Raw genomic sequence first — 24661 nt, 5'->3', positions numbered from 1 at the left:
TCTTAGAAATGTTACAATTGGGCCATTAATGCTACACTAAAATGGCCTCTCCTGAGAACCATGGTAATTGCAGAGTCTAAGCCATATCCCAAAACTCTCGAGGATACAATAGATCCTTGCGTCCATAGGAAAAATCCCATAGCAAGGCCAATATGAGAGCTGCGGAAATACTTGTCAGCGAGGAAGATCTAACTCGAGTATTAAAGGTCAGCAACAATCTAAGTAAAGAAATGGCTGACAATTTGGTAGGGATTCTAAAGAAAAACCTCGACGCATTTGCATGGGTGCAAGCTGATATAGTGGGAATCAGTCCCAAGGTAATGTGCCACAAACTGAACATCGACTGAACAACTTGACCAATCAGACAAAAGAGAAGATCTATGGATGCAGAGTGCTCTAAAGTGCTTAAAGATGAAGTTGAAAAATCATGAACATCAACTTCATCAAGGAAGTGAAATACCTAAACTGGCTCGCCAACCCACTCCTGGTGAAGAAGTCGAATGGCAAGTGGCAGACTTGCATTGACTAGACTTGAATAAAGTTTGTTCGAAAGACAGTTTTCCACTACCCCAGATCGACCAATTAGTAGATGCGACAGCTAGGAATGCACTACTCAACTTCATGTATGCATACTCGAGATATAATCAAATCCCGATGTATCAACCAGATGAAGAAAAAACCTTTATTACTAACTGGGGATTTACTGTTACAAGGTTATGCCATTTGGCCTGAAGAATGCTTGAGCGACCTACCAACGTTTGGTGAACAAAATGTTTGCCGAACAAATCGACGAGACAATGGAGGTATATATCGATGACATGCTCATCAAATCAAAGGTCACCAAAAGCCACATCGAGCACATGGGAGAAATATTTGACATCCTCACAAAGTATATAATGAAACTCAGTCCTTTAAAGTGTGCTTTCAGAGCAAGCTCGAGAAAATTTCTGGGTTTCCTGATCAATCAGCGAGGTGTCAAAGCCAACCTAGAGAAGATTCAAGCTCTCCTAGACATGAAAAGCCTGACCAACATAAGGCAGGTTTAAAGCTTGATAGGGCATGTGACCACACTTAGCAGGTTTGTTTCCTGAGCCACAAATAGGTGTTTACCATTCTTTGAGACCCTAAAGGGGAAGAAGGTTTTAAGTGGACAGAGGAGTGCAAGAAAGTCTTTTAGGAATTGAAGAAACATCTAGGACAACCTTCTTTATTATCAAAGCCTATCCAAGGTGAGTCACTGCTATTATATTTATTGGTATCTAAGTCCGTGATCAGCACGGCTTTGGTACATAGAGAAAGGGGGTGCAGTGGCTGGTATATTATGTGAGCAAGAGATTGCTTGATGTAGAGACAAGATACCCCGAGATGGAGAAGCTTGCCTATGCACTGATTATCGCTACTCAAAAACTACGACCCTATTTCCAGGCATACTCCATGCATGTGCCGACAAACTTTCTGTTGAGGAAGATAATGCTAAAGCCTGAGACATTGGGCAGATTGATCCAATGGACAATGGAAATAAGTCAGCACGATATTAAGTACATCCCGAGAATGGCAATCAAAGGTCAGGCTTTAGTAGACTTTATTTCAGAATTCTCCTATCAGCCAGAAGGAGAAGTAAGCTCAAGAGGGGCAAGCACCTCAAAGGAGAGCAAGCAGCAAATGCCAAAGTGTGACGACCTATGGAAGTGAACTCTGTATGTAGACGAGTCCTCAAATGAGAAGGGTGCAGGAACTGGGCTCTTGTTCAAAAGTCCAGAAAAGATCCTGATCTAGGCCGTAGTCAGATTCGGGTTCACCGACTCCAATAATGAGGCTAAGTACGAGGCATTGTTCATGAGGATCCGCCTCACCAAGGAAATGGGGACAGAGTCCATCTAGATCTATAGCGAATCCCAGCTTGTAGTCCATTAGATTAGTGGGGAATATCAGGCAAAGGAAGATAGAATGGCATCTTATCTCTGTCAAGTGAAATCTGAGCTTGAGCAGTTTAAACCTTCACTGTTCTTCAGATCCCAAGGGAGAAGAATTCAAGAGCCGACGCTTTAGCTCGCCTAGCCTCTACAATGAGCCAAGAGAAGACTGATTCAATACCTATTAAGTTCCTCCCAAGTCTAAACACCTCCGCTCCATAGGAATCAATCTTAGTGACAAGTCAGAGATACAACTGGATAGATGCAATAATTGCCTACCTAAGAGATGGAACAATACTTGAAGGGAGAAATGAAGCCAAAACACTCCACACAAAATCAGCTTGATACACACTCATCAATGACAAATTGTATAAGTATGGGTTCAATTCACCATTATTGTGGTGTGTTAACCATGAAGATGCAGACTATGTTCTGAGAGAGATCCATGAAGGCATTTGTGGGAACCATGCAAAAGGCAGATCTCTAGCATACAAAGTGCTTCGTCAGGGTTATTACTGGCCAACAGTCTTTGATGGTGCAACAGACTATATGCACAGATGAGACAAATGCCAGAGGTTCGCAGATGTTCTGCGAGCTCCACCCTAGGAGTTAACTATTTTGACAAGCCCCTGATCCGTTTGAAATTTGGGGCATCGACCTAATAGGCCCTTTTACTCAAGGAAAAAGGGGTGTTAAGTTCGTAATAGTCGTTGTGGACTACTTCACTAAGTGGGCAAAAGCTGAGCCTTTAGCTATCATCATGTTGAACAAGCTGAAAGATTTCATCTACAAAAACATCATTTATAGGTTTGGAATCCCCCACACTATAATAACCGACAATGGAAAATAGTTCGATAGTGAGGACTTCATATTTTTCTACGAACTGCTTGGTATTAAGAAGAGCTTTGCCGCTATTTATCGGCCTCAAGCCAATGGTCAAGTAGAGTTTGTGAACAAAGTTATCAAGCACACTATTAAGAAAAGGCTCAACGCCTTAAAGGGAAGATGGGTCGAAGAATTGCCCGAGGCCTTATGGTCTTATAGAACAACAGCCAGAAGCTTGACAGGAGAAACCCCGTTCTCTTTATCATACTGGTGTGAAGAAATGGTCCTAGTTGAAGTGGGGATTAGTTCATTCTAAAGGGAGGTTTTCAACGAAGAAACAAACGAAGATCTTCGTCGCCTGAGGCTAGACCTAATCGAAGAACTTCAGGCCAAGTCTCAACTAAGGCTTGCCTCATGCCAACAATGAGTCAGATGATACTTTAACACCAAAGTCAAGAAAAAGGACTTTGAAATGGGTGACCTAGTCCTCAGAAAGGTTGTCCAGGGTAAACAAAACCCTAACTTAGGGGCACTTCGACCCAAATGGGAAGGTCCATTCAGGATCTACAAAAAGCTTGCACCAGGGACCTTCCACCTAGAACTTGGAACGTCGAGCATCTGCGAAGTTATTACCAATGAGCAGCTCGGGCTCCACTCATGTTTTATTTTCTTTTAAACATTTATTGTAAGGTCGTTTATGGCCAAAAGATTCTATCAATAAAAAGAGGTATTGTTCATAAACTTTTCTTTGTTCATTATCTTTTATTTACTTATTGTTTATCATTTATCATTTATTACTTCAAGAATCACGACCTACGCGATCGTATCCAAAAAACTCAGAGTCATAAGTTCAAAAAAAGGCAACTTAGCTCAATAAGCCATGCTAAAATCCAACTCATTAAGGGTGAAATTCCCCAGATCGATGAATTTACACTTGGAAAAATCCAAGTAAAACACGTCGAAGGAAATCAATCATAAGCCGGTGACCAAAACTCGAGATGGACAATGAGTTTGAAGTCATAGTTGTCGCATAAGATTTCCTCATGCATATTCAAAGAGTTCCTCAAGAACGAGCTATGCATAACTTGGAACAAATTTGATTTTTTTAAGACAAGTCCAATTAGGACGATCGTACCGACTCTGCAAAAATAAAAAATTGCTCGACAAATTTATGCAAAAAATATTTTTCATTGATTAAGAGTTTAGTTACAAACTAAACTTAAAAAAAAATACAAAAAAAAAAAATAATAATAATAAGAGAGAAATTCTTCTAAGCAATTGGAGGATCAAAGGGCTCGCACTAATCTGAGCAGAAGTTTCCTTGACAATAGGAATCTAGCCAGCCTCTTCGAGGGTGAGAGTTGGGACATCTTGTGGAGGCTCAACTGGGGGAAGGTTAGCAACAATTGGGGGGAGCGTAGCCAGGGGAGCCGGATCCTTGACTTCCTGCTTTAAGCTAGTTTCCTCCTAGCCCTCACGATTAGGCTCGGAATCATTCAAGTAAACATAGGCCATCCCTTAAGCCTCGATCCTCATTCTGTAGACCTTCTTCTAATAGGACCATGGCAGAAAGGAGAAGTCAATTAAGGGATGAACTTCCCATAACTTCTACACAAGGAAGACTGATGTCTCCCAAGCTCAGTTAGTGACAGCCTTGTTCAACTCCCTGATTTGAAGCCTAAGCTACTCATTTTCAACCATGGCTTTCTGTCGACCTTCCACTTCATGGGCAAGATCGAGCGAGACCTATTTGAAATTTGCCTCCCAATCCGAGGCAGTTTTCTAAACCGAGGTGAGCTTAGAATTTAACTTATTATTGGCACCTCGCTGTTGTGCCAACCTCTTCTCAGCCTCGACCACCTCAGCTTCAACCTTGGCCCAAGTAGCCTCACTTGCCTTAATTTTGTAAGGGAACCTGTTCTGTTAGGAACGACCCGATTGCACAGCGAGAAAAAATTTTTTTTTTTTTTTTTGCAACAACGGATCGTTCTTAGAACCCAATCAGGGCACAGAAATTCAATTTATGTATATAACAAGAATCTGCAGAAAAATAAATCCAAAGGTTTAGATTTATACCCACGTTTGGAGGCTCCACCAATGTTGTCTCTGAATGTGTTTGCTACCGATCCAAGTGTAGGATCGAACCAAGAAGTCCACACGAAGACAACCACCAAGAACCAAGGAGGGATTTGCTAGATCCTCCTTGGCCTTAAGAAATCAAGAAGAAGATCAGTATTTGATTTTTCAATCAAACAGTGAGATTGGCGTGAGAGAGTGTATAAGGGGCTGCTGTGTTTTCTTTTAAAATTAAAGAATGAATCACACACTATTCCTTTTATAGGCAAACCAAGTTGCCCTATTCCCACATGGAATGGGCTTGGGCTCCAACCCAAACACCCCATGTTGCCAAACACTCCCAATTTGATATTTTAATTTAATTCATCATTATCTTAATTAAAATCAATTAATATTTAATTAACATTTAACAATAATGATGATTTAATTAAATATGTGCGAACACACATTTAACCGTAATTTCACTTATTTAATTTTTTAACAAATTAAATTATAGGCTACGACCTCAGCAAATTTAATTGCACTGTGAAATTACCAAAATACCCTTTTGCCTAAAAAGACGAAAACGCCCTTCTTTCTTCTTGGCTCTTAAATTATCTTCTATGTGTGTGACCCATAGGCTCCTCATCATACCGGTAGTGTATAGTATCGCGATTAACACCAATTAATCGTCTCACTAATACACTGACCAAGATTGGCCCCTAGCAAGGCATCATGGCCACCTAATAGATTCGGATTCAGCAAAATAGCTACCTGTAAACGATATGGTTGTCGTACAATTCGATCCTTTCATCATACTGTATCTCGACGAGACGAAGGCATAGAAATAATGTCAACCTCCGGTTACTCTCGATATTCTGTATTCAATTTCTGGACCAATGACCTGTATTATAAACCGGATAGAGCAACAACTCAATCCCACTGTGGCCACAATTTTAGTATCATTGCCATATACTGAATTGCGCCATAAGATAACTTCCCCCATACCCGAGAGTGATGAATCCTCTGTCAATCCACCATAGTCTTGATACACTCCTTGATGTAGCCAATCACCACCGTATTGACAGCTCTGAATAGAACTGCGTTAGGCTAGTGTCAAATTGCACCAATCGGTGCACAAGGCACTCTGGTGATCTCAAGTCTAAGGATCACATGCACCACCATTCGTTAGAGGATTTGTTCTATAGACACTGGGGTTACCATCTATATGGAATCCTCTGGTGGGTCAGTCCAGTGAACTTACTATGGTATATCTGCCTACAGTAAGCACCCATGTGTTACACCAGGTTGTCACCAAATAACCTTGACAAGTGAGATCAGTTACTGCCTTTCGACAGGGTTGTTCAAATTATGATAGTCTTACCGTATTATATGTGCCCTTACTTTAGAATAATGTTGGGGCTATGGACATTTCTAGAATGGCCACCATATGTGCTCATAGGATTCTCACTATCAAGGTTTGAAACACTTGATACCCTAGTCACAGTTCTACCATTCTAAGGACATATATCAATACATATTGCAATAATAATGATTTACGCGATATAGAATAAAATATCTTTTATTGATTAATGAACATTATTACAAAGAGTCAATTCTACAATAATTAATTGGCTCTAGGGCATCTACTCTAACACTTTCCTTGACCCCAAAGGTTTCCATTTCCTCCTTAAGCCACTCAAGCTTAGCCTGCTTCGCATCCTTCTCCTTTTCTTCTACCTCGGCCTTAGCCAAGGCATCCTCTTTAAGTGTTTCTGCTTCCTACCATCCTTGATGAGTGCTCTCCAATGTGGGATAACACCCATCATAGATGAGCCTACTCGCCACACAAGCGTAAGGCTATCATAGTGTTGAACGACCTATCATAGATGAGCCTACTTGCCACACAAGGGGGCTATGATAGATACACAGAGAAGGGGGCTAACTACTGGTACCTTCGCCATATAGCTACACACCCAAGCCAGCAGCTGTAGGGGAGACAAATCCCTAACACTCACAAAAGTTTACGGGGTGATGGCATCTCTAGCTGCGGCGGCCCTAATATTGATGTGCCGAGGGAGTTGGTCGATTAATGCATCGACCACAGCTTGAGCTGCCTCATCCATCTTTGCGCCTCCATGCTAAGGAGAGTTTGGTTTACTTCCCAGTTTGCCCGTGGGAATGAATTTTTTCTTGGCCAAGTCCTTGGCCGCAGATTTCTTTGGGTCGTCTGCTTGCCTTATGACCTCCTTGCCCGAGCTACCCTATTGCTCGACCATTTTCTGTTTCTCCGAGCCCCCTTGAGGCTCATTCATTTTCTTCTTGCCAGAGCCCTCATATTGCTCCGACATCTTTTTCTTGCCCAAGCCATCATGTTGCTTGGGCGCTTTCTATTTTCCCGAGCCTCTAGTTGGCTCGAATGCTTTCTTCGCTAGCCTCTTTTGAGGCTAGGGGGCACATTTCCCTCCAACTTCTTTGGAGGCAATTACGAGCTTTTTCGCACTTGGGTCTTCCCCAAGCTCACCCTCGCTTCACTTCATATCAACATCATCAATAGGTTGCTTCTTCGCTAAAGCAACAGGCGGCTTCTTAGCAGCCTCGAAAGCTTCTGCCTTGTTCTTCAGGCTCTTTGGTTTCTCAGCCCACATTTTTGTGAAAGGAGAAGCAAACAATCAATGACCCACCTACACGAAAGAAAAAAACTCGAGCAAGTGAACACTTTACCTTTTTCAAGGATGGTAATAAAATTGGTGTTATCTTCGCAAATGTTGTATGCCCTCAAGCGAGGAAGTGAGATAATCTCATTGATGTTGCACTCCTTATCGGAAAGGTCGTTGAAGAGCTAAAGCCTCTGTAAGCTCGCAGCGGGGAGAAAATTTAGCTTGACGTTAACTGCAAAGCAAAGAAGTTTGGTTAGTTCATCCATCGAGCTTTAAAACGCTCTTCGTACACATTGGGGTCAAAGTCTTACTAGCTTTTGAAGCAAAACGTCGGCCTCTCTGGCCTCATAAAAGAAAAACTAAGAGTCCCAATGTGGGACCTTCTTTGGAACGTCGACCAGCCCGTTTAAACTTACCTTCCTCATCTTGGAGAGGTAATATGTCTGGTCTTGACCCTTCTTTAATCTATACAAATGGACACGTTCCTCAACAGATGGCTCGCCCAACTTGGCTATTTGGTATGCTATGTACAAACCTATAATTACGACGTATGAGTTTGCAGACAGTTGGAGAAGGACAATGTCGAACCGTCTCAAAATGCTATCTATGAAATGGTGACGGGGAATAGACATCCCACACCTTAGAAGAATCTCATAGATAGCCACCCAACCTATGGGGGGATTCTTTCGAGAGAAGCCTCCTAGAACCCTCAAGTTGAGTTGAAGTGCATAAGTCTCATTTACGTGCCAAAGATCCTCGGCATTAATCGAGGATCACGATTCCTTCAATGGCCTGTGAACTGGAGATCTCCTAAACTGAGCGACCTCCACAGAAGCATGGTCGGACGAGCCTATCGTGATAGGGTCTGAGCTCCATGCGACAATCTTCTCGAAAACCTTAGGGATTGTGCCTCCAAAGATTGTCGAGCCAGCAGGGGAATCGAACATGCGATTAATTGTGTGGCTGCTTGACGAAGACATGACTATAGCCCGCCTTTAGGTACCTGAAACAGAAGCAAACATGTGTCAAAGCTCGAAAAACGGTTCCAATTCTGGTTCCAAATTTCAAGGAACGACGGTTCTGGTTCTGGTTCCAAATTTCAAGAAACCGTCAGTTCTGATTCTGATTCCTTCAAAAAGTGTAGGGTACCCAGAACTGAACACCCCTAACATAGCCGTCAATCTACAGTGAAACTCGACCCTCCATTCATTAAGCAATCTCAACCCTTGGACATGGCCACGCATCAATCATCCGTGAAGGGCGATCAACCGTCAAACTACCACAATCATAACCATCATCGTACATCAGCTCAACTTTGCACGTGGACAGCTGTAGTCGCCCATGCACGATGAAAAGCAACTGCCAAAGGCTGCCACATTTAATGCGACATGACCACGTGGAATTTATATGAATACCCTTTCTTTTCAAATTTCGAGTTTGTTAAGAATGTCACAGAAGAGAAAAGGTCAAGTGTTGAGTACATCGACTGGGGATGAGTCTGACTCACAAAGCTCGACCTAATCTACATTCAGTGCCTTACCGATGAATACGGAGCTTGACATCAAATCAAGCAGCAGCGAACACTAGGGGGCAGATGTTGTGTGTGATTTTTCCTTCAACCTCAGAGAATTGCGAGGTTATACGTCAACCTAGAACAAGCCCAACTCCACCAATTGTCCAATCCAGCATAAGCTTGTCGAGTCATAGCTCGACCTAGCACAAGCTAGTCGTGACCAATCCTTACAGTTGTTCAACCAATTCACAAATAACTTTAGGTCTTGGATATCTTGGGAAGGATCAGATCAACATCAATCTTTGCACAATCATAGCGCCCAATCGCGAGAATATCGGAGTTGCGTTTCAAACTTAATTGTAATCCCTTTGTTTAGGCTCTTTCCTTTTTACACAATCTATATATAAACCCCCTCCAATGATGAGAAAGGATAAGAAACTTATTCTAGGATTGTCATTGTAAGCTCTCACAACAAATACACAAACAATGGACAAAGGCTTAAGAGTTTAACTCACCAAACCACTTTAAAAACCTCTTTGCCATTTACTTCACTGAATTTATTTAGTTCTAGTCCTAACAAGGTTTATCAGATCACTCTAATTAGTGTATTTTTACATCAACAAGTTTATTTTAGAAGACATTTCACTATATTTGGTAGGGGTGCGCCAGGCCCTTGCAGCAGTACAACGCATGGGCGACGATTGAGGAACCCAATAGCAAGCTACTGTAGTGGATCCTCCCCCTAAAAAAATAAATTTAATATCATGTGGAACAATGTCCCACGTATCAGATATTAAACTGATAAGAACAGATACTACACTTGATCTTAGCCAAAAGGCCGAGAAAGGTATGCTTTGTTATGTGGCTCAATTGTTCTTTTATAGCTCCACTCTGCGTTGTCTCTTCTCTTGTTTCATCAATGTGGGAGAAACCAAGCCTGACTTTGGTAGGATCATAACTCCTTTATAAACAAGAAGTAGTACCTCTATAGCTTGATCCTGTAATCCAAATTCTTCTTCTTGTTTCATTACATTTTCAACGGCCAAATAATTAAATAGAGTCTAAAATCAATATTGTCTTATATTATTATATTACCACTTTAATTCTGATAGCTTACGCTCTTAAACATGGAAGTTATCCTGTTGAATCAAAAAAAAAAAAAAAAAAAGGACATAAAAGATTTTATTACCAAACTTTATTCATCAACATAACCCATCAACTACGCAGAACGTATACATAACGCGATCAATTCTTGCCGCAATGGCTTGTTGTACATGAATCCAAACACTTCTCCACTTTCTCTTTCTCTGACAATAACAAAACAAAACAAAATAAAACTAAATTAGTTCTATAAACAAATAAACCGTGAAAATATTCTGAGTTTAACTTTTTACCTCCGGGTTTAGGAAGGTTTTCTTTGGTCATAAGACTGGAACACATGGAGGAGACACAACCAACGTTGCAAAAGTCGTTGCTGTTTAAAAAGGCGCCACCGCCGCTTTCACGCAGACATTCCTTTTTGCAGGATCCAGCACAATCAGTAGGACCAGTTATAATTGAAAACATACAACCAATTAAGCAAAAATGGTAGCATTTCGTGAAATTGGCTACAGATTGCCCAGCAAGAACACCCAACACTAAACAAAGGATTAAAAGAGACTTGACTTGAATTGTCTCCATTTTAATCGATGTCTTTAGTCTTTAAATATTTTACCGCATAGCAAATTTGTGAGACTGATTTATATAGGACTTTTCATTAGCTTTCTGTCTATAATTCCAATTGAAACATTAATAATTGGATCGTAAATTATGGTATAAAAACATTGATTTTGTGATTTATGTACTAGATTGGGAAATGTTAATTATGGCATCAAATCTCAATGGGTAGTTAATACATAAATATGAGCAGATAACATACTAAAACAGATTCACTTTCCATAGCCAAGTTGATTTGCCATATCTGTATATGATGTATTCTTTCTTTCATATATTTATTGAACTCAAATTCCTTTTATGATTCATGAACTAATATAATGCTTAATTCTTTTTTCTATTTGAAAATAAGATGATGGATTGAAATATCTATTGATATTTATCCAAGGAGTATCTTATTTAAGTACTCTTAAGTTAATATTCAAGACAGAAAAATTGAACTTCGTAAATAAAAATTTAGAAATACTTTTTAATTGTTTGGTTTGGAAAATGAGAGGATAATATCCTTTTCCTAGGAATTGCAAGTTCTAGTTCCAGTTTCCAAAACTACTCACCCCTAGTTAATCTGATGGAGTACCCAGAATCACTCACCCTAATTCCACATATCACTAAACTACAAAAGCTTAAAACTAGGAATTATAGGGCTTTACCCTGGAGGGAGCCCTTCCGGAAATTCTCGAAGGCCAAGGCTGAACCTTGGCCTAAGAGGGGGTTTGGAAATAGTTTTCAACCAGCAATAGACGCGCCTCGGTTAGTACCTCACTAGCTGCGTCATTGCCCCAAGCGCAAAGATACTTTTCAATGAGATTTGGCTCTCCTAATATTATCCATCCAGAACAGTTTCTTTTTTTTTCCTCTTCAATGTGGGATACACACTACAAGTCGAGATTATTTTAGTTTTTTGTTTCAGGTGAATGTGTATCCATTGTTACAGTAATTTGGGCCTTTCTCTCTATATGTAAACTGAAAATCAGATTTATTGTATGATTTAGATCCATTTATTTCTTTATATGGATTTTCTACAACTATTATCGGTACTATATTGTCCCCTGGGGGAGGAAGTTTCACAGTAGCCAGCAATATATAAGGAAAACATTAATTACAACAAGATAATAACAAGTTGTAAAAGTTAACATCACAAATTCATTGTAAATTAACTTTCACCTTATACTCTAGCCAATTAAAATCAATTACAGAAACCCTATAGTCGTCTCAAAATATGACTGATGTCAATCCTTTTTGAAAGAGATACTGCAACATGTGAAACTAATTCAGAGCGTAGACAAAGCAGTAAAAAGCTTACAAAAATTCTTCAATCTATTCAAGCTGTGGTTGTTGATGCAGAACAAAGACAGTGAGCTTTTCTATGAAGAAAGGTATGCTTCTTCCTTCCCTGGCTCCCATTGCTTTGATATCAAACAATGAGCCTTTTCAGTGGGCTTCATGTTACTTTCATACTTTGGTTGGCCTAAATTAATTAGCACCAAATGTTTGGTTCAAGCGTTACAATTAAAGTGAAAGCTGATTACACCGGGTCCCTGGCTGCGAAACGAATAGCTTGGTTGAGACTGCTAGAAATTCATCCAATGAGAAGCCTCTGATGCTAAAATGAGTAAAGGGTGTTTCTCAACATCGGAGAGAAGAGTAATACTATATCCACAACTTTTTCTCACAACCATAACGTGGCAGCTTGCAATTGGTCAACTACAATTTATCAAGTGGGATCTACTACAAGTTGACCAATTACAAGTTATCACATCAGGATTGTAAAAGAAAGTTTTTGAGAAGGGATTGTGGATGTATCATTTTCCCAGAGAGAAATCATTGCTAATCCTTTTACGTAGAGGAAGCTGACCAATATAAATGTTTTAAATGATGAGCGTGGAACTATCTATGACTTTGACTCATGGTAACAAAACTCTGATTTTCTTTTACTTTACAAACAGGTATATTCAAAACATTTTTACAGCACTCAAAAGCCTCACCCAAAATGAAAGGGAAGGTATTTACAGTTCTCAAAATACAATCAACCACCACAAAATATTAAAATAGAGAAATAATTACTGTCACATATTTTTACTAGTCCTGACAGCTCCTGCAGTCTTCTCCAAAAAATCTTCTTTCCACATTTTAGAAAAGTTTTCGTTGTCTTGGGTTAAGGTAAAGTTGACCAAATTTTCGTTTTCCTTGGGCTGATAATTTGGACTTTGTAATGAGCTAGGGTTGATCTTTAAGACTCCCTCCTCAACACCAGCTTTCACTCTTTGCACTATGCCAAGTTGACAACAAAAGTTTTTGAACTTTCCAACTTGATCATCCGTTTTGATTTGCATGATACAAGTTGTATTTGATTTCATAACTTTTGCGTAGCAATGAAAACTGCAAAAGCCAACACATTTGGTGAGCTGAGTTATATACAACTACATGTATCATAGCATTTTGAAGTAGTAGAAGAACTTTTTTTGTGTTCTCGAAGATCATGTTTCTTATAAATATGTAAATTGGATCCTCTACATTGTTTTTGACATTAAAGATACCCCAATTTTCTGCTTTTATTTTCAAACTTGTATTTCATAGATATACTAAAGGCTGCAAAATTGTTTTCAAAGTTTTCACTTGAATTTTCATGCTTTACCATAATTCAAGGTTTAATCAACCAAATCATGCTGTTGATTCAAACTTCGCAACTCCAAATGCGGCTCGAGGCAAAGAGTTTCCCACATTGGCAACAAGAGGGAAGAGGCAATGCAGACCAGAAAGCAAGGTTTAATACAATGAGTTTTCTGTCTTCTTAAGGTCATAAAAAATATTCATGGGCATTGTGTTTGCTCCTCCTTAAGGTCATAGAAGTGAATGAATATTAAAGAGAATCTGATTCATTAACCCAGGTAGAATAGAAGGGAGTTATGTCATGCCCTTACTAAATGAAAGAGAAAGATTTCACGTAGTCCCACATGGACTAGAAAAGACAAAACCTTCAATCTCAACGTAAATATATTAACCGAAGTAAGTGATCTCGAAAAGTATGGAGCCGTGTGTTGAGCACAAAGCGAACTATTCTTTCGCCTTTTACTAAAGAATACGGTGTGCTCGCCACTTTTAGCGGCATACCTCTATTTTTGGAGGGGTTGCACTCTTTGAGTAATTCCCCCAAACAAATATAGTTGAGATTTCTTGTGCTCAAAATGGCTTTTTGTTTTTCTGTAAGTTGTCATTTTTGAGAATTGAGTTCTCTTGAGAGGAAAATTGCTTTGAATTTATGAAGACTCTGCTTACAGCTAACGAATAATAATTGAGTTCCCAAATGCTAACATAACTTATGATGAGCGTGGAACCATAATGACTTTGACTCATGATAACAAAAACTTCGATTTTCTTTTATTTTACTCGTGATGGAACTACACACATACTACTCTGTTTCAGATTTATTGAAGGTTCACTTGTTTAATGCTTTAACGATGCCAATGTTTATTATCTCATTTGATGGGTACATACATCTAATTGATTGGCAAGAAATCACAACTCCATTTCTTTAAGATGATAGAAATCAACTTACGTAGTCACAATTCAGTATACTGATAGCCATATAACTGTAATAATAAGTCCAGAAAATCATTGACTACTTCTACTTCAGGACATAATTTTACTGCGAAACAACCTTTTCTAATTTCTAAATAATAAATCAAAAACACCATTATAGCAATTCATGTTGATTGATTTGGCTAGAAATCACAAGTCCAGTTAAGCACAGCTTTCCTTATAGAAATTCAGATGATAAAAATCAACATACATAGTCAAAGTCAGTCTACTGAAAGCAATACAATTGTAATAATAAATCCAGAAAATCAGTAACTACTTTCTAATTCTTCAGGCTGTAATTACTGAAAAAGAGCTTTTATAATTGCTAAACTAGCAGAATAATTAAATCGAAAAATTAATGCATGAATTTGAATAAGGCATCAATGTTTGGTCTATTTTCTCCCACATTGATAAAACAACAGAAGTAACAATGCAGAGTAGAGGTATAAAACAATAATAGAGAGATAGAGAAAAGCATACCTTTCTCGGCCTTTTGGCTAAGATCAAGTGTAGTATCTGTTCTTATCAGTTTAATATCTGATACGTGGGACATCGTCTCACATGATATTAAATTAATTTTTTCTGGGGAGGGTTCACCGCAGTAGCTTGCTACTGGAACCCTGAGTGTCGCCCATGCGTTGCACTACTGCAAGGGCCTGGCACACCCCTACCAAATCTAGTTTAATTATCCTTTTTCTAATGTTCAAAAATCTATTTATTTTCATCGACCTTTTTGTTCTTAATTGTTCTCAAAAGTCTAAACCACCTTACAGGTGGTATCATGTAGGGGGAAAAAGTTTAAAGATGATGAAAATTGTCATTTTGGAAAGCTCTTTTAATATTTACGAGCAGAATGTGTTGTAAAATTAATGGAAGAGTGGATATGAACTGATAGCTGAAGTTTGTGTACCAGAGTTTATGTGCATAATTTCATTTGTCTGTATAATATTGCTAAAAAGAACGAGGAAAGAGGTGTATTAGATTTTGTTCAGAATTATCTATATAAGTTGACTTTATTAAGGTTGAAGTGATATATAGGGTAGCCATTTTCAATGGTTGGAAAGAAAGAAAAAAATTAATCCTAGCATTAACATCTACATATCTATCATTCTTTAAGGAATATCAGATCTCTAAGTAATCCACTTAATTCCATGTCTATTTATGGCAAATTGCAGTTTAGGTACCAAAAATTACTATACAAACCTTTTCAGGGATTCAGCTGCTTTCGTCTTAGCTTGACATATCTTCTCTTGCATATATCAGAAAAGAAAATGGAGAAAAAATCATTTCAATTGATTTTGATGGCTTCTTTGGTGTTGGGGATTTTTTTAAGCCAGTCTACCGCCTCTTTCAATGAAATATGTGCCAAAGAGTGTCCCAATAGATGTTTGTCTCATGGTAGCCTAAATGTTGAAGCGTGCACTAAAGATTGCTTAAAGACTTGCAACTCTGAAACCTCTTTAGAGACTTCCACTATCAAGAGAACCCTTTACTTCTGCGAAATTGGTTGTGTTTATTCCATGTAAGTCTGATAAACCTTATATATCTGCCATACAAATTTGCGCATGTTGATATTTCAATAGAAAATTTTATTAGTTGTTTGGAACCAGAACTTAACAACCAATGCTTTTTTTTCCTCCCACATCGGTGATGAGAGGCAGTTGAACCTTCTGAGTCCATTGTAAAACTACAACTAAATCTTATTGAAAAGGCATCTTTGCGCTTGGGGCAATGACGCAGCTAGTGAGGTTCTAACCGAGGCGCGTCTATTGCTGGTTGAAAACTATTTCCAAATCCCCTCTTAGGCCAAGGTTCAGCCTTGGCCTTTGAGAATTTCTGGAAGGGCTCCCTCCGGGGTAAAGCCCTACAATTCCTAGTTTAAGCACACAGATACCAGCATTGACCAATATAAACTTTGCAGAAGAAAAGACCTCTGCATAATTCTTAGTTTAAGGCTACAGATAACAGCATTGACCTGTATAAACGTTACTGAGGTAAAAAGTTTTATGTATGGGATTCCGGCAGGAAAAAAATTAGAAAAACCATAAACCTTGCCAGTTGATTCCATATAAAAGCCACTATTAATGTAAGGATCAAGCCTATATTAATTATCTTTAATTTAAAGACCAGCCACTATCAGTTATCTTAATGTAAGGACCTTGACATGGTTACGAGATAGAGTGAAAAACTATTGGAAGGTCTCAATTTTATCAATGAAATTCTATATGCAATAAAAATAAATGAAAAATAGAGTATTTCTAAATAAGTTTCGCAAAAAAATCTATCATTTCCATTCCACATATTTGTAATTCATGTTTAAATTTATGTGCTACAAGAATATCAGTTCTTACTGAAAATTTATTCTGTTATTATAAGACAATATTAAGTCTTCTTTTGCTTGGTGCATGTGTCTAGAATTTAGTTAATTATTTGGCCGTTGAAAATGTAATGAAACAATACCAGGGAATTGGATCTAGCAATATCAGGTAGAGAGTACTAAAGAGTAAAGAATTGCGATAGTGATTTCATGAGCAGCTAGGATTTTTCTAAAACCTTGAAATGGATCATACATGAAACTTTGAAGATATTATTAAACTTTAAAATCCCACATGGCCTAGAAGATACAACTCTGAACCTGAACTTTCTTTTATAAAATGCGTCAACTGCCTGATTATAAGTATGGAGCCGTGTGGTGAGCACAAAGCGAACTATTCTTTCGCCTTTTACTAAAGAATACCGTGTGCTGGCCACTTCTTGCGGCATACCTTTATTTTTGGAGGGGTTGCACTCTTTGAGTAATTCCCCCAAACAAATCTAGTTGAGTTTCCCGACAACTACTACAGTCTTCTCCAAAAAATCTTCTTTCCACATTTTAGAAAAGTTTTCGTTGTCTTGGGTTAAGGTAAAGTTGACCAGACTTTCGTTTTCCTTGGGCTGATAATTTGGACTTTGTAATGGGCTAGGGTTGATCTTTAAGACTCCCCCCTCAACAACAGCTTTCACTCTTTGCACTATGCCAAGTTGATAACAAAAGTTTTTGAACTTCCAGTACTCAAACCTTTTGTGAACAAGTCTCCAACTTGATCATCCGTTTTGATTTGCCTCATTTCAATCTGTTCTTACAAAACCTTTTCTCTCATAAAGTGATAGTGCACTTCCACGTGTTTAGTTCTTGAATGAAAAACTAGATTCTCTACCAAGCATATTGTCGACTGGTTATCACAGAACAAAGGAACTGCATAGTCTATTGGTTGATTGAGATCATTCATTAATTGTATAAGCCATGTACTCTCTTGAGCTGCCTTAGCTGCTGCTCGGTACTCTGCTTCCGTCGTTAACAATGATACTGTTGGTTGTCTCTTGCTGCACTAAGAAATCGTTCCAGAACCAAGCTTAAACATGTACCCGATAGTTGATCTTATGGTGTCATGATCTCTTGCATAGTTAGTGTCACAATAAACAACTAGTTTGCAGTCTTCGTCTTTCTTATATAAAGGACCATAACCAATTGTACTCTTTACATATCTCAATATTTGTCAAACTGCTTTGAAATGAGCCTTCTTTGGATTTTGCATGTACTGATTCATCACACCAACTGCATAAGAAATGTTAGGTCGAGTCAAGGTTAAGTAAATCAAACTACCTACCAACTATCGATACATCATTGCATCTTCCAAGTCTTTGCCCCTATGGACACACATCTTGGCATTCAATTCCATCGGTGTCGAGATTGGTTTGCATTCAAGCATTTCGAATTTCTTCAACAAATCTTTGGCATATTTCTATTGGCCGAGAAATATCCCTACATTTGTTTTCTTAAACAGAGAATTGGAAAACTTCTCATATATGCAAGAGTAAATTTGTAAGACTGCTTTATATATCAAAAAATCTCATATACGGTGTGTAAACTTCTTCACTTTGTTTAATTTTTAATTTAAAAATTAGATTGAACAGATAGAAGATGATTGTTGAATTGAAACATTAATTACTTATTTAAAATTGGAATTATATAATATGCTAAAAAAGAAAAGAAGGTATGAACACTTTATTTATAAGGCCCACATGATTGGAATTTAACGGGCCTACAAAGTTAGGCCTAAATCAAATTGAACACTCATGCTTAATACCTAGAATTCTGGCAATTGGACTTTTAATTTTGTACCATATGCAGTACATGCACATTATGTGCTTGAAGAAGACGAACAAATTTACAAAATTATCTAATTAAGTTAATACAAAAATTAAAGAAGAAATTTTACTTTGAAAATTGATTATTGGGAAACAATAAGTTGAGAGAAAGAAACTGCAGTGACTTGGATTACAAATAAACTAGAAATTATGTTATAGAGGATAATTCCGTACACTTCTATAAAATAGAGTAATGCTATCAATCCCAAAATTCATATCTTCGCAGATAGGTAATTCTATGTGGTATTTTGAAAATAAAATTTACTAAACAGTCTAAAACTTATATTTAAAGATGATTATTTCTACAATAAAGAGATTAAAATAAAAATTACATTAATCCCAAACTGTCCTCACTCTTTAGAACTAAGCTTCACTTCCACATAGATAACATAATGGTTCAAAAACAAACTTAAGCATTCTCAGTGCTCACTAGGAAACACCAATCAAGTTGAAACTTTATAATTCGTAAAGGAAAGATAGAAAAAAGATCACTTAAATTATATGTACTCAACAATTTCTTCAAATCATGTCAATTTATTCATTCAGATTTGTTGAAGGTTAAACTATTGATTGCTTCAACCATGTCAATTTTTATCAGTATAGGGACATTCTTAGTATTAAGGATTACATTAGTCCATGAATCATAACTAGAAATGATTTCTTACATTAATTAGTTCATGAACCATAAAAGGAATTTGAATTCTACGAATATATGAAAGGAAGAATATATCATATTATATAGCAAGTCAATCTTGGCTATGGAATTATAAATCTAACTATTCTTTCGCCTTTTACAATAAAGAATACCATGCGCGGCATACCTCTATTTTTGGAGGGGTTGCACTCTCTTGACTGGACTTAAGAAATAGCTAAATTTATTTTTATAAACTACAAGGTTAACAATTCGTTTTGCATGTGTGATAGAGATCATGGCAACAAGCAACAGTAGAGAAGAACGAAGAAGGAAAATCATGGCAAGAGGGTCCGATCGTCTGGCCCTCATCACTGGCAAAAGCCCTAGCCTTCCTTCTGATCATGATCCGCCCAATCAGTCATCCCCACTAACACTCTCTTCAGATCATCATCCCAACCCACTAAAAGATGGTACCTAAAATTTGTATTCTCTCTTTATCAGTTTGCTTATTTAACGTCAACTTTAATGCATGATTATTAGTATTTTGATTCAATAAATTTTGTTGATTTTGTTTGCTCTGCTATTTACACGATAACTGATCCTAAATTGGATCAAAATTTCTTAATTTATATGGGAATTTATATCAATTGTTGCAGTATATGGAAATTTATACATCTTTATCACAGTATTGTTGCTCTAATTGATGCTGCAGCCGGTTCACTTGATGCCTCTGGCTTCACATTGCTGAAACGTGACACAGGTGTGAAGGTTTCAGGGGAAAATAGATATGATGAAATTGTAAACCAAATTGAACACCAACATGACACTAGTAAAGAAGCTTCTGCTGTAGAAGACATGACCAAATCAGAGCCATGGCCGGCGACATTGATAGCTGAAACACCATTAAATGACACACAGCCTGTCCCAAAACCAAGCAGGATTAATCAACTTAATCTTTTCTCTTGCAAACAAGTGAATTCCTGCATAATCGCTTCGCAAAATACTCGAAGCTTTTGTGCTCTCATCATAGCCCTTTTGGTAGTTCTGTCATACATTGATTATCCATATTTTGGAATGAATATAGTGAGATCAGAAGGGATTGTGGCCTCAAGGCCTCTTTACATTCTCTTGCTAACCGATGTGACAATTGTGCTTGCACAATTGTATCTCGAGGAGCGAACGCATTCGGAAGAAGCTGAGAAAGAAAAAGTGATACCTCAGGAAGAAAAGCATAACTTGATACAAGCAATTCAAATTATGGAGAAAGGCTTGGTGGTGTACCAGAGTATCTGGGCAGTTTTCATTGATTTCAGTATTTATGTTGTGGTTGTTGTTTGTGGCCTCTCTTTAGTGTAGCTTCTGTTATAATGTTGTTCAATTCTATTCACTCATTTCCAATTTTTGGATTTGTCATTGCCTCCACTTAATTTCTGCATAAAAATAGAAAATAAAATGACTTTCTTTTTTCTAATCTCGAAATAATATAATTTAAATGAAATGGTAATCAGTTTGATGCTTGATAGATGCACAAGTCCTTTGTGTTTGATTTGATAACTTCTTGGTATGAATGATTTTAATGATTAATTAGCACGAATAGATTTTATTTTTGGCAGAATTTTAGGTGAGTGTTTAATAAGTGATATTGTTGGATTTACTGAAACCATGAAGTTAAATTAATATATATGTTGCTGTCATTGCAGCAAAATCCAGAGAAAATTAAGTCCTTCAATACAGCCGCAGTAGTTGGAAAATTTAATGTGCAGGTTATACTTGTATATCTCAACTGCTTTATTCTCCTAACCTATATTTCTTGACATGATTGACTCCTTGGAAATGCATTAGTAACTGATCATGGCATTGATTGAAACTTCTTTATATCTTGATTGACCATAATTTTCAAGTAGGATGTTGTCACACTTTATATTGTTAGCAAAGAAGATCTAGAGAGATTTGAGTTCTCTCAATTAAGCAGACGCATTTTGGTTGAAGGTTGCTTGCTTGAAAGCCGAAAACAAATACTTGAAGATGAAAGACGCATGCGTTAAGTCCAAAGAAAATACTTAGTTGATTCTGGACTATATATGTTGTATTGAACTTACATTAGCTTTTGCCTTCATAATAAGTGCAGTAGTTGGGAATGAAGAATGGCTTACTTGAGTGGGGTAATGTGGTAAGAACTTACCCTGTCACTCTGGTCTTGGATTTCATTTAATATATTAGGGGACCGATGACGGAATATTGGACCCCATATATATTTAATAAGATTGGTAAAAAAGGACTTTACGTGGGTCAATTATGTCATCCCTTAATGTGGCAACTGCTAGAAAGGGTAAGAAAAATTTAATGAAAAATGAATTATGCAGAAATTGTCTATCAGCAGTACCAGAAGAAGAAATTATTTGCCATGAAATTCAAAAAACTGTTGTGTACATGGGTTCCTTTGTTTTGAGTCTGGCAATGATTGCACTTAATTGTCAGTTTCAGTAGGTGACATTGGCCTCTGTATATTATGAAGCACAAAGCTAATAATAAAGTATGTAGTTGAGGCCATCAATACTGAGGACTTGGTACAATGATAGAACCTCCAGAAGCAGAATCGCATATCCAATACGTTTGCTATGTGGGTTCTACAATGGATTATGAAAATGTTTTTTGTTTTCTTTTTAATGGAAGTTGAAATTGAAATTGCATCAACTGATTTAAATGTTGTCTTTGGGGTATCTCTGGCTTGAGAACAAACAAAATAGGAGTTTGGTAAGCTTCATGATTGTAGTAAAGATCGATCATCTAACCTTTATTTTTGGGGTTCCTTAGTTGTAATCCAACTTTAATTTGTTTTAAGAGTATGTCAACGCAAGTTTCATAAGTTTCTTAATGAAACATATTTTACATGTATATTTTACTTTTTCTTTAGGATAATGATACAAGAATTCCCCTAACACATTGATAAATATGAACTAATCTTACGGAATTTTTAGGGGAAATATAGTAAAAACAAACTCTTTATTAAATGACCATATTTTCATGATCGATTAAGTAATATAAACTTATTTCTTAAGCGATGTAGGTTTATCCATAACTTTTTCCCTTAAGTGATACGTTATATTTAAATCGCTTAAACGATATAAGTTTATCTATAAGTTTCTTTTTTAAGCGATACATTTAAATCGATATTATATTTAAAACTTTATAGCTATTTAATTTATTCCAAACTTGAAATAATGTTTTAATAGTCCTCTATTTTTTAATGTTTAAGTTTATAATTCGCCTAATGGCCTATTTTACATAGGATAGGACACTACAGGAAAAACTACATGCACTTATGCCAAGCCCGACGCCGGAACGTGGCGCTGGTGCAGTTGCAATGCGCCAACGCCACCATGGCGTTGAGCAACATATTTTTCAGTGTCTGGGGCAATTTTCTATAATCTAATAGCTCAATTTTACATGCCTCCAGCTCTTGGAAAAGAAATAATTAATCATTACCGACATTTACTGTATATGAAGTTGAAATTATCGAGGACAGTTATATACTATTGGCCATTAACATCAGTGGCTGGAATGGACTCAAACTCTGACTTGTAATCAAGCACACAGTAGTGGACCATTGAACAGAACATTGAATTCACTGGTTGTGGCTTTTGGTTAGATCCCAAAAACTCTCCCTGTCTATACTTTTCTATCATTATTTTCCCACCATAGAAAGTCCACATTTTAATGAGACTTGCAACTGAAGAAATAAAGAAGTATTTTATTAGCTCAGATTTTGACTTTCTAATAAAGAAAAGTAGAATTGTAGGGCCGACCTTCAACTGCATGCTCCCTTAAGTGGACTGATTCATGGCTGCGATCTGAATGTGAGCCCTCTAATACTTTTCTGACCATTAGAAATTTATATACAATATTTATACAATAGAGACAGATGGGACCTTTGAAGATAGGGTTAGAAATATGAATAGTCAAATCCTGTGTCCCTACTAATAAAAGAATCCAATGCAGAGATAGGAATGGTGTCAAGAGGGCAGGAATCTTACTGTAATTAAAGATACTTTTAATCGTGTTCTTATCTTAAAATGAAATCAAATCACGTGTTAACAGAACCCTTAAAACGAAATCAAGGTTTTGTTTATGTTTAGTTTGAAGTTGGTTTAGAATGTTTACATTGTTAAGCACATGCTTTCATGTCATTTTTCTAGATAAAACAGCTGGTTGCAGCCCCCACTGAAGAACTGTCTGGTCCAGTAAGTTATCAATAAGATTTTAATAATTCTCTCATTAGCATGAAAAATGCAGCAAAATTAAAATAAATAAATCAAATCTTCCCATTTGCATTAAAAAAAAAAAAAAAATGGCTCATCATCATCATTAAATTCAGAGAACATCTTAAACTAAAAACAAATACTGCAGATTCCCTTTTGTTTTTAATAGATTTTTTCAACACCAAGAGTGAAAAGTTCATGTAAGACAATCCAAAAAGTAACAGCTAAAAGCTTTTTCACTTATGATCTAAGAGAAAGGAAGGCCCCCAACTGGGGAGGCCTCGATTGCCGGCGCTTTCCCGCGCCGATGCATTTTCGCAGTGCACTAATGTTGTCCGTGGCGTTGGGGCATCATGTTTCTGACCATGATGCCTCGACGATTTTCCGACGTTCATTATTGCGTTTGAGTAGAAAGCTGGCGACGCAGAAATTGGCTATGCCGGCGCCAGCCCTGCGTCGCCGTAGTTGATGTTTCTAGTTGTGAGGAGAAGAAGAAGATGATAAACATGATTAGGTAAAACTCTTCATATCATAAAATAATTGTAAAGGGCTAATTGAACAAACATTAAAGCTAAAAATTAACCAAAATTACATACAGTTTAGTTTCCTTAATTCTCACATCTTTTTTGATCAAACCAGCTCAAATCCACTACTCTTCTCAAAAACTCTTGAAGGAACTGCAAACCGAGCAGAAAAAGATCGAGAGACGTTATCAGGATCCTCCCACATGAACCCCTGATCATCAAAGTTTTGCGAATAAGTTAAAGGATCATAAGGCTCATGCACACGAGTACAACTACTCGAAGAACAGTCGAAAATTCCCTTCTTTTCTCTCATTATCTTCCTCCACAGGACTCTCCATCTCGGTGTTCCTGATCCGGAAACCAATCCGTTAAGCGAAATATTAATGCGATCGTAGCCTCTTTTCAAGTAGCTTGAGCAGCACCAAGTGTTGATGTCCATGGCGAGATCAGAAATGGCAACAAACAACTGTTGCGGATGCTTTCAGAATTTGTTTTGTGAAGTAAAAGAGTGTTGCTGTGGTGCATGCACTATGCTATTTATAAACAAATGTTTTCAAAGTCAAGTTATAGAGTACAATAAATTATTAATTAAAAGGTAATCCAACTGGGGGATTCTGATTAGTAATAATAATATTTATTATAATCTATGAAGGGTAAACTTTACTCGTAGCTAATAAAATTTCAGGGTACAGCCAGAAATCAATCCTGAAATTATGTGACATGTGAAGGTAGATTTATTTTTAATGCACCCCATGTGAAGATCATTCTGTAGTGGTTTGAAGTTGGATTGAATGCAGA

General features: G+C 37.4%; 2 protein-coding genes and 6 non-coding genes across 8 annotated transcripts; 5 read left to right on the top strand and 3 right to left on the bottom strand.

Moving 5' to 3' along the window:
• Positions 1-9621: 9621 nt before the first annotated feature.
• On the bottom strand, positions 9622-9817 carry LOC116108113. The gene has a single exon (XR_004124591.1). It is a non-coding gene; the product is annotated as a U2 spliceosomal RNA (small nuclear RNA).
• Positions 9818-11321: 1504 nt separating this feature from the next.
• LOC116108117 lies at positions 11322-11472 on the bottom strand. The gene has a single exon (XR_004124595.1). It is a non-coding gene; the product is annotated as a U4 spliceosomal RNA (small nuclear RNA).
• A 2236-nt stretch (positions 11473-13708) lies between these two features.
• On the top strand, positions 13709-13825 carry LOC116108114. Its single transcript, XR_004124592.1, has one exon. It is a non-coding gene; the product is annotated as a U5 spliceosomal RNA (small nuclear RNA).
• Positions 13826-14734: 909 nt separating this feature from the next.
• On the top strand, positions 14735-14928 carry LOC116108115. The gene has a single exon (XR_004124593.1). It is a non-coding gene; the product is annotated as a U2 spliceosomal RNA (small nuclear RNA).
• A 1043-nt stretch (positions 14929-15971) lies between these two features.
• Positions 15972-16122, top strand: LOC116108116. Its single transcript, XR_004124594.1, has one exon. It is a non-coding gene; the product is annotated as a U4 spliceosomal RNA (small nuclear RNA).
• An 819-nt stretch (positions 16123-16941) lies between these two features.
• LOC116108119 lies at positions 16942-17058 on the top strand. Its single transcript, XR_004124596.1, has one exon. It is a non-coding gene; the product is annotated as a U5 spliceosomal RNA (small nuclear RNA).
• Positions 17059-19375: 2317 nt separating this feature from the next.
• LOC116108095 lies at positions 19376-20455 on the top strand. Its single transcript, XM_031394384.1, has 2 exons — positions 19376-19550; positions 19793-20455. The coding sequence occupies exons 1-2, from the start codon at positions 19376-19378 to the stop codon at positions 20434-20436; spliced, it is 819 nt and encodes a 272-aa protein (XP_031250244.1). The 3' UTR covers positions 20437-20455.
• Positions 20456-23969: 3514 nt separating this feature from the next.
• Positions 23970-24302, bottom strand: LOC116108094. Its single transcript, XM_031394383.1, has one exon. It carries the CDS (start codon positions 24300-24302, stop codon positions 23970-23972), a length of 333 nt encoding a protein of 110 aa, XP_031250243.1.
• Positions 24303-24661: the final 359 nt, after the last annotated feature.

Source organism: Pistacia vera, unplaced genomic scaffold (genome assembly GCF_008641045.1).
Source record: "Pistacia vera cultivar Batoury unplaced genomic scaffold, PisVer_v2 Contig553, whole genome shotgun sequence".
Lineage (NCBI taxonomy): Eukaryota > Viridiplantae > Streptophyta > Magnoliopsida > Sapindales > Anacardiaceae > Pistacia > Pistacia vera.
The sequence above is the reverse complement of the archived record's forward strand: the minus strand, read 5'-3'. Positions and strand labels throughout refer to the sequence as shown.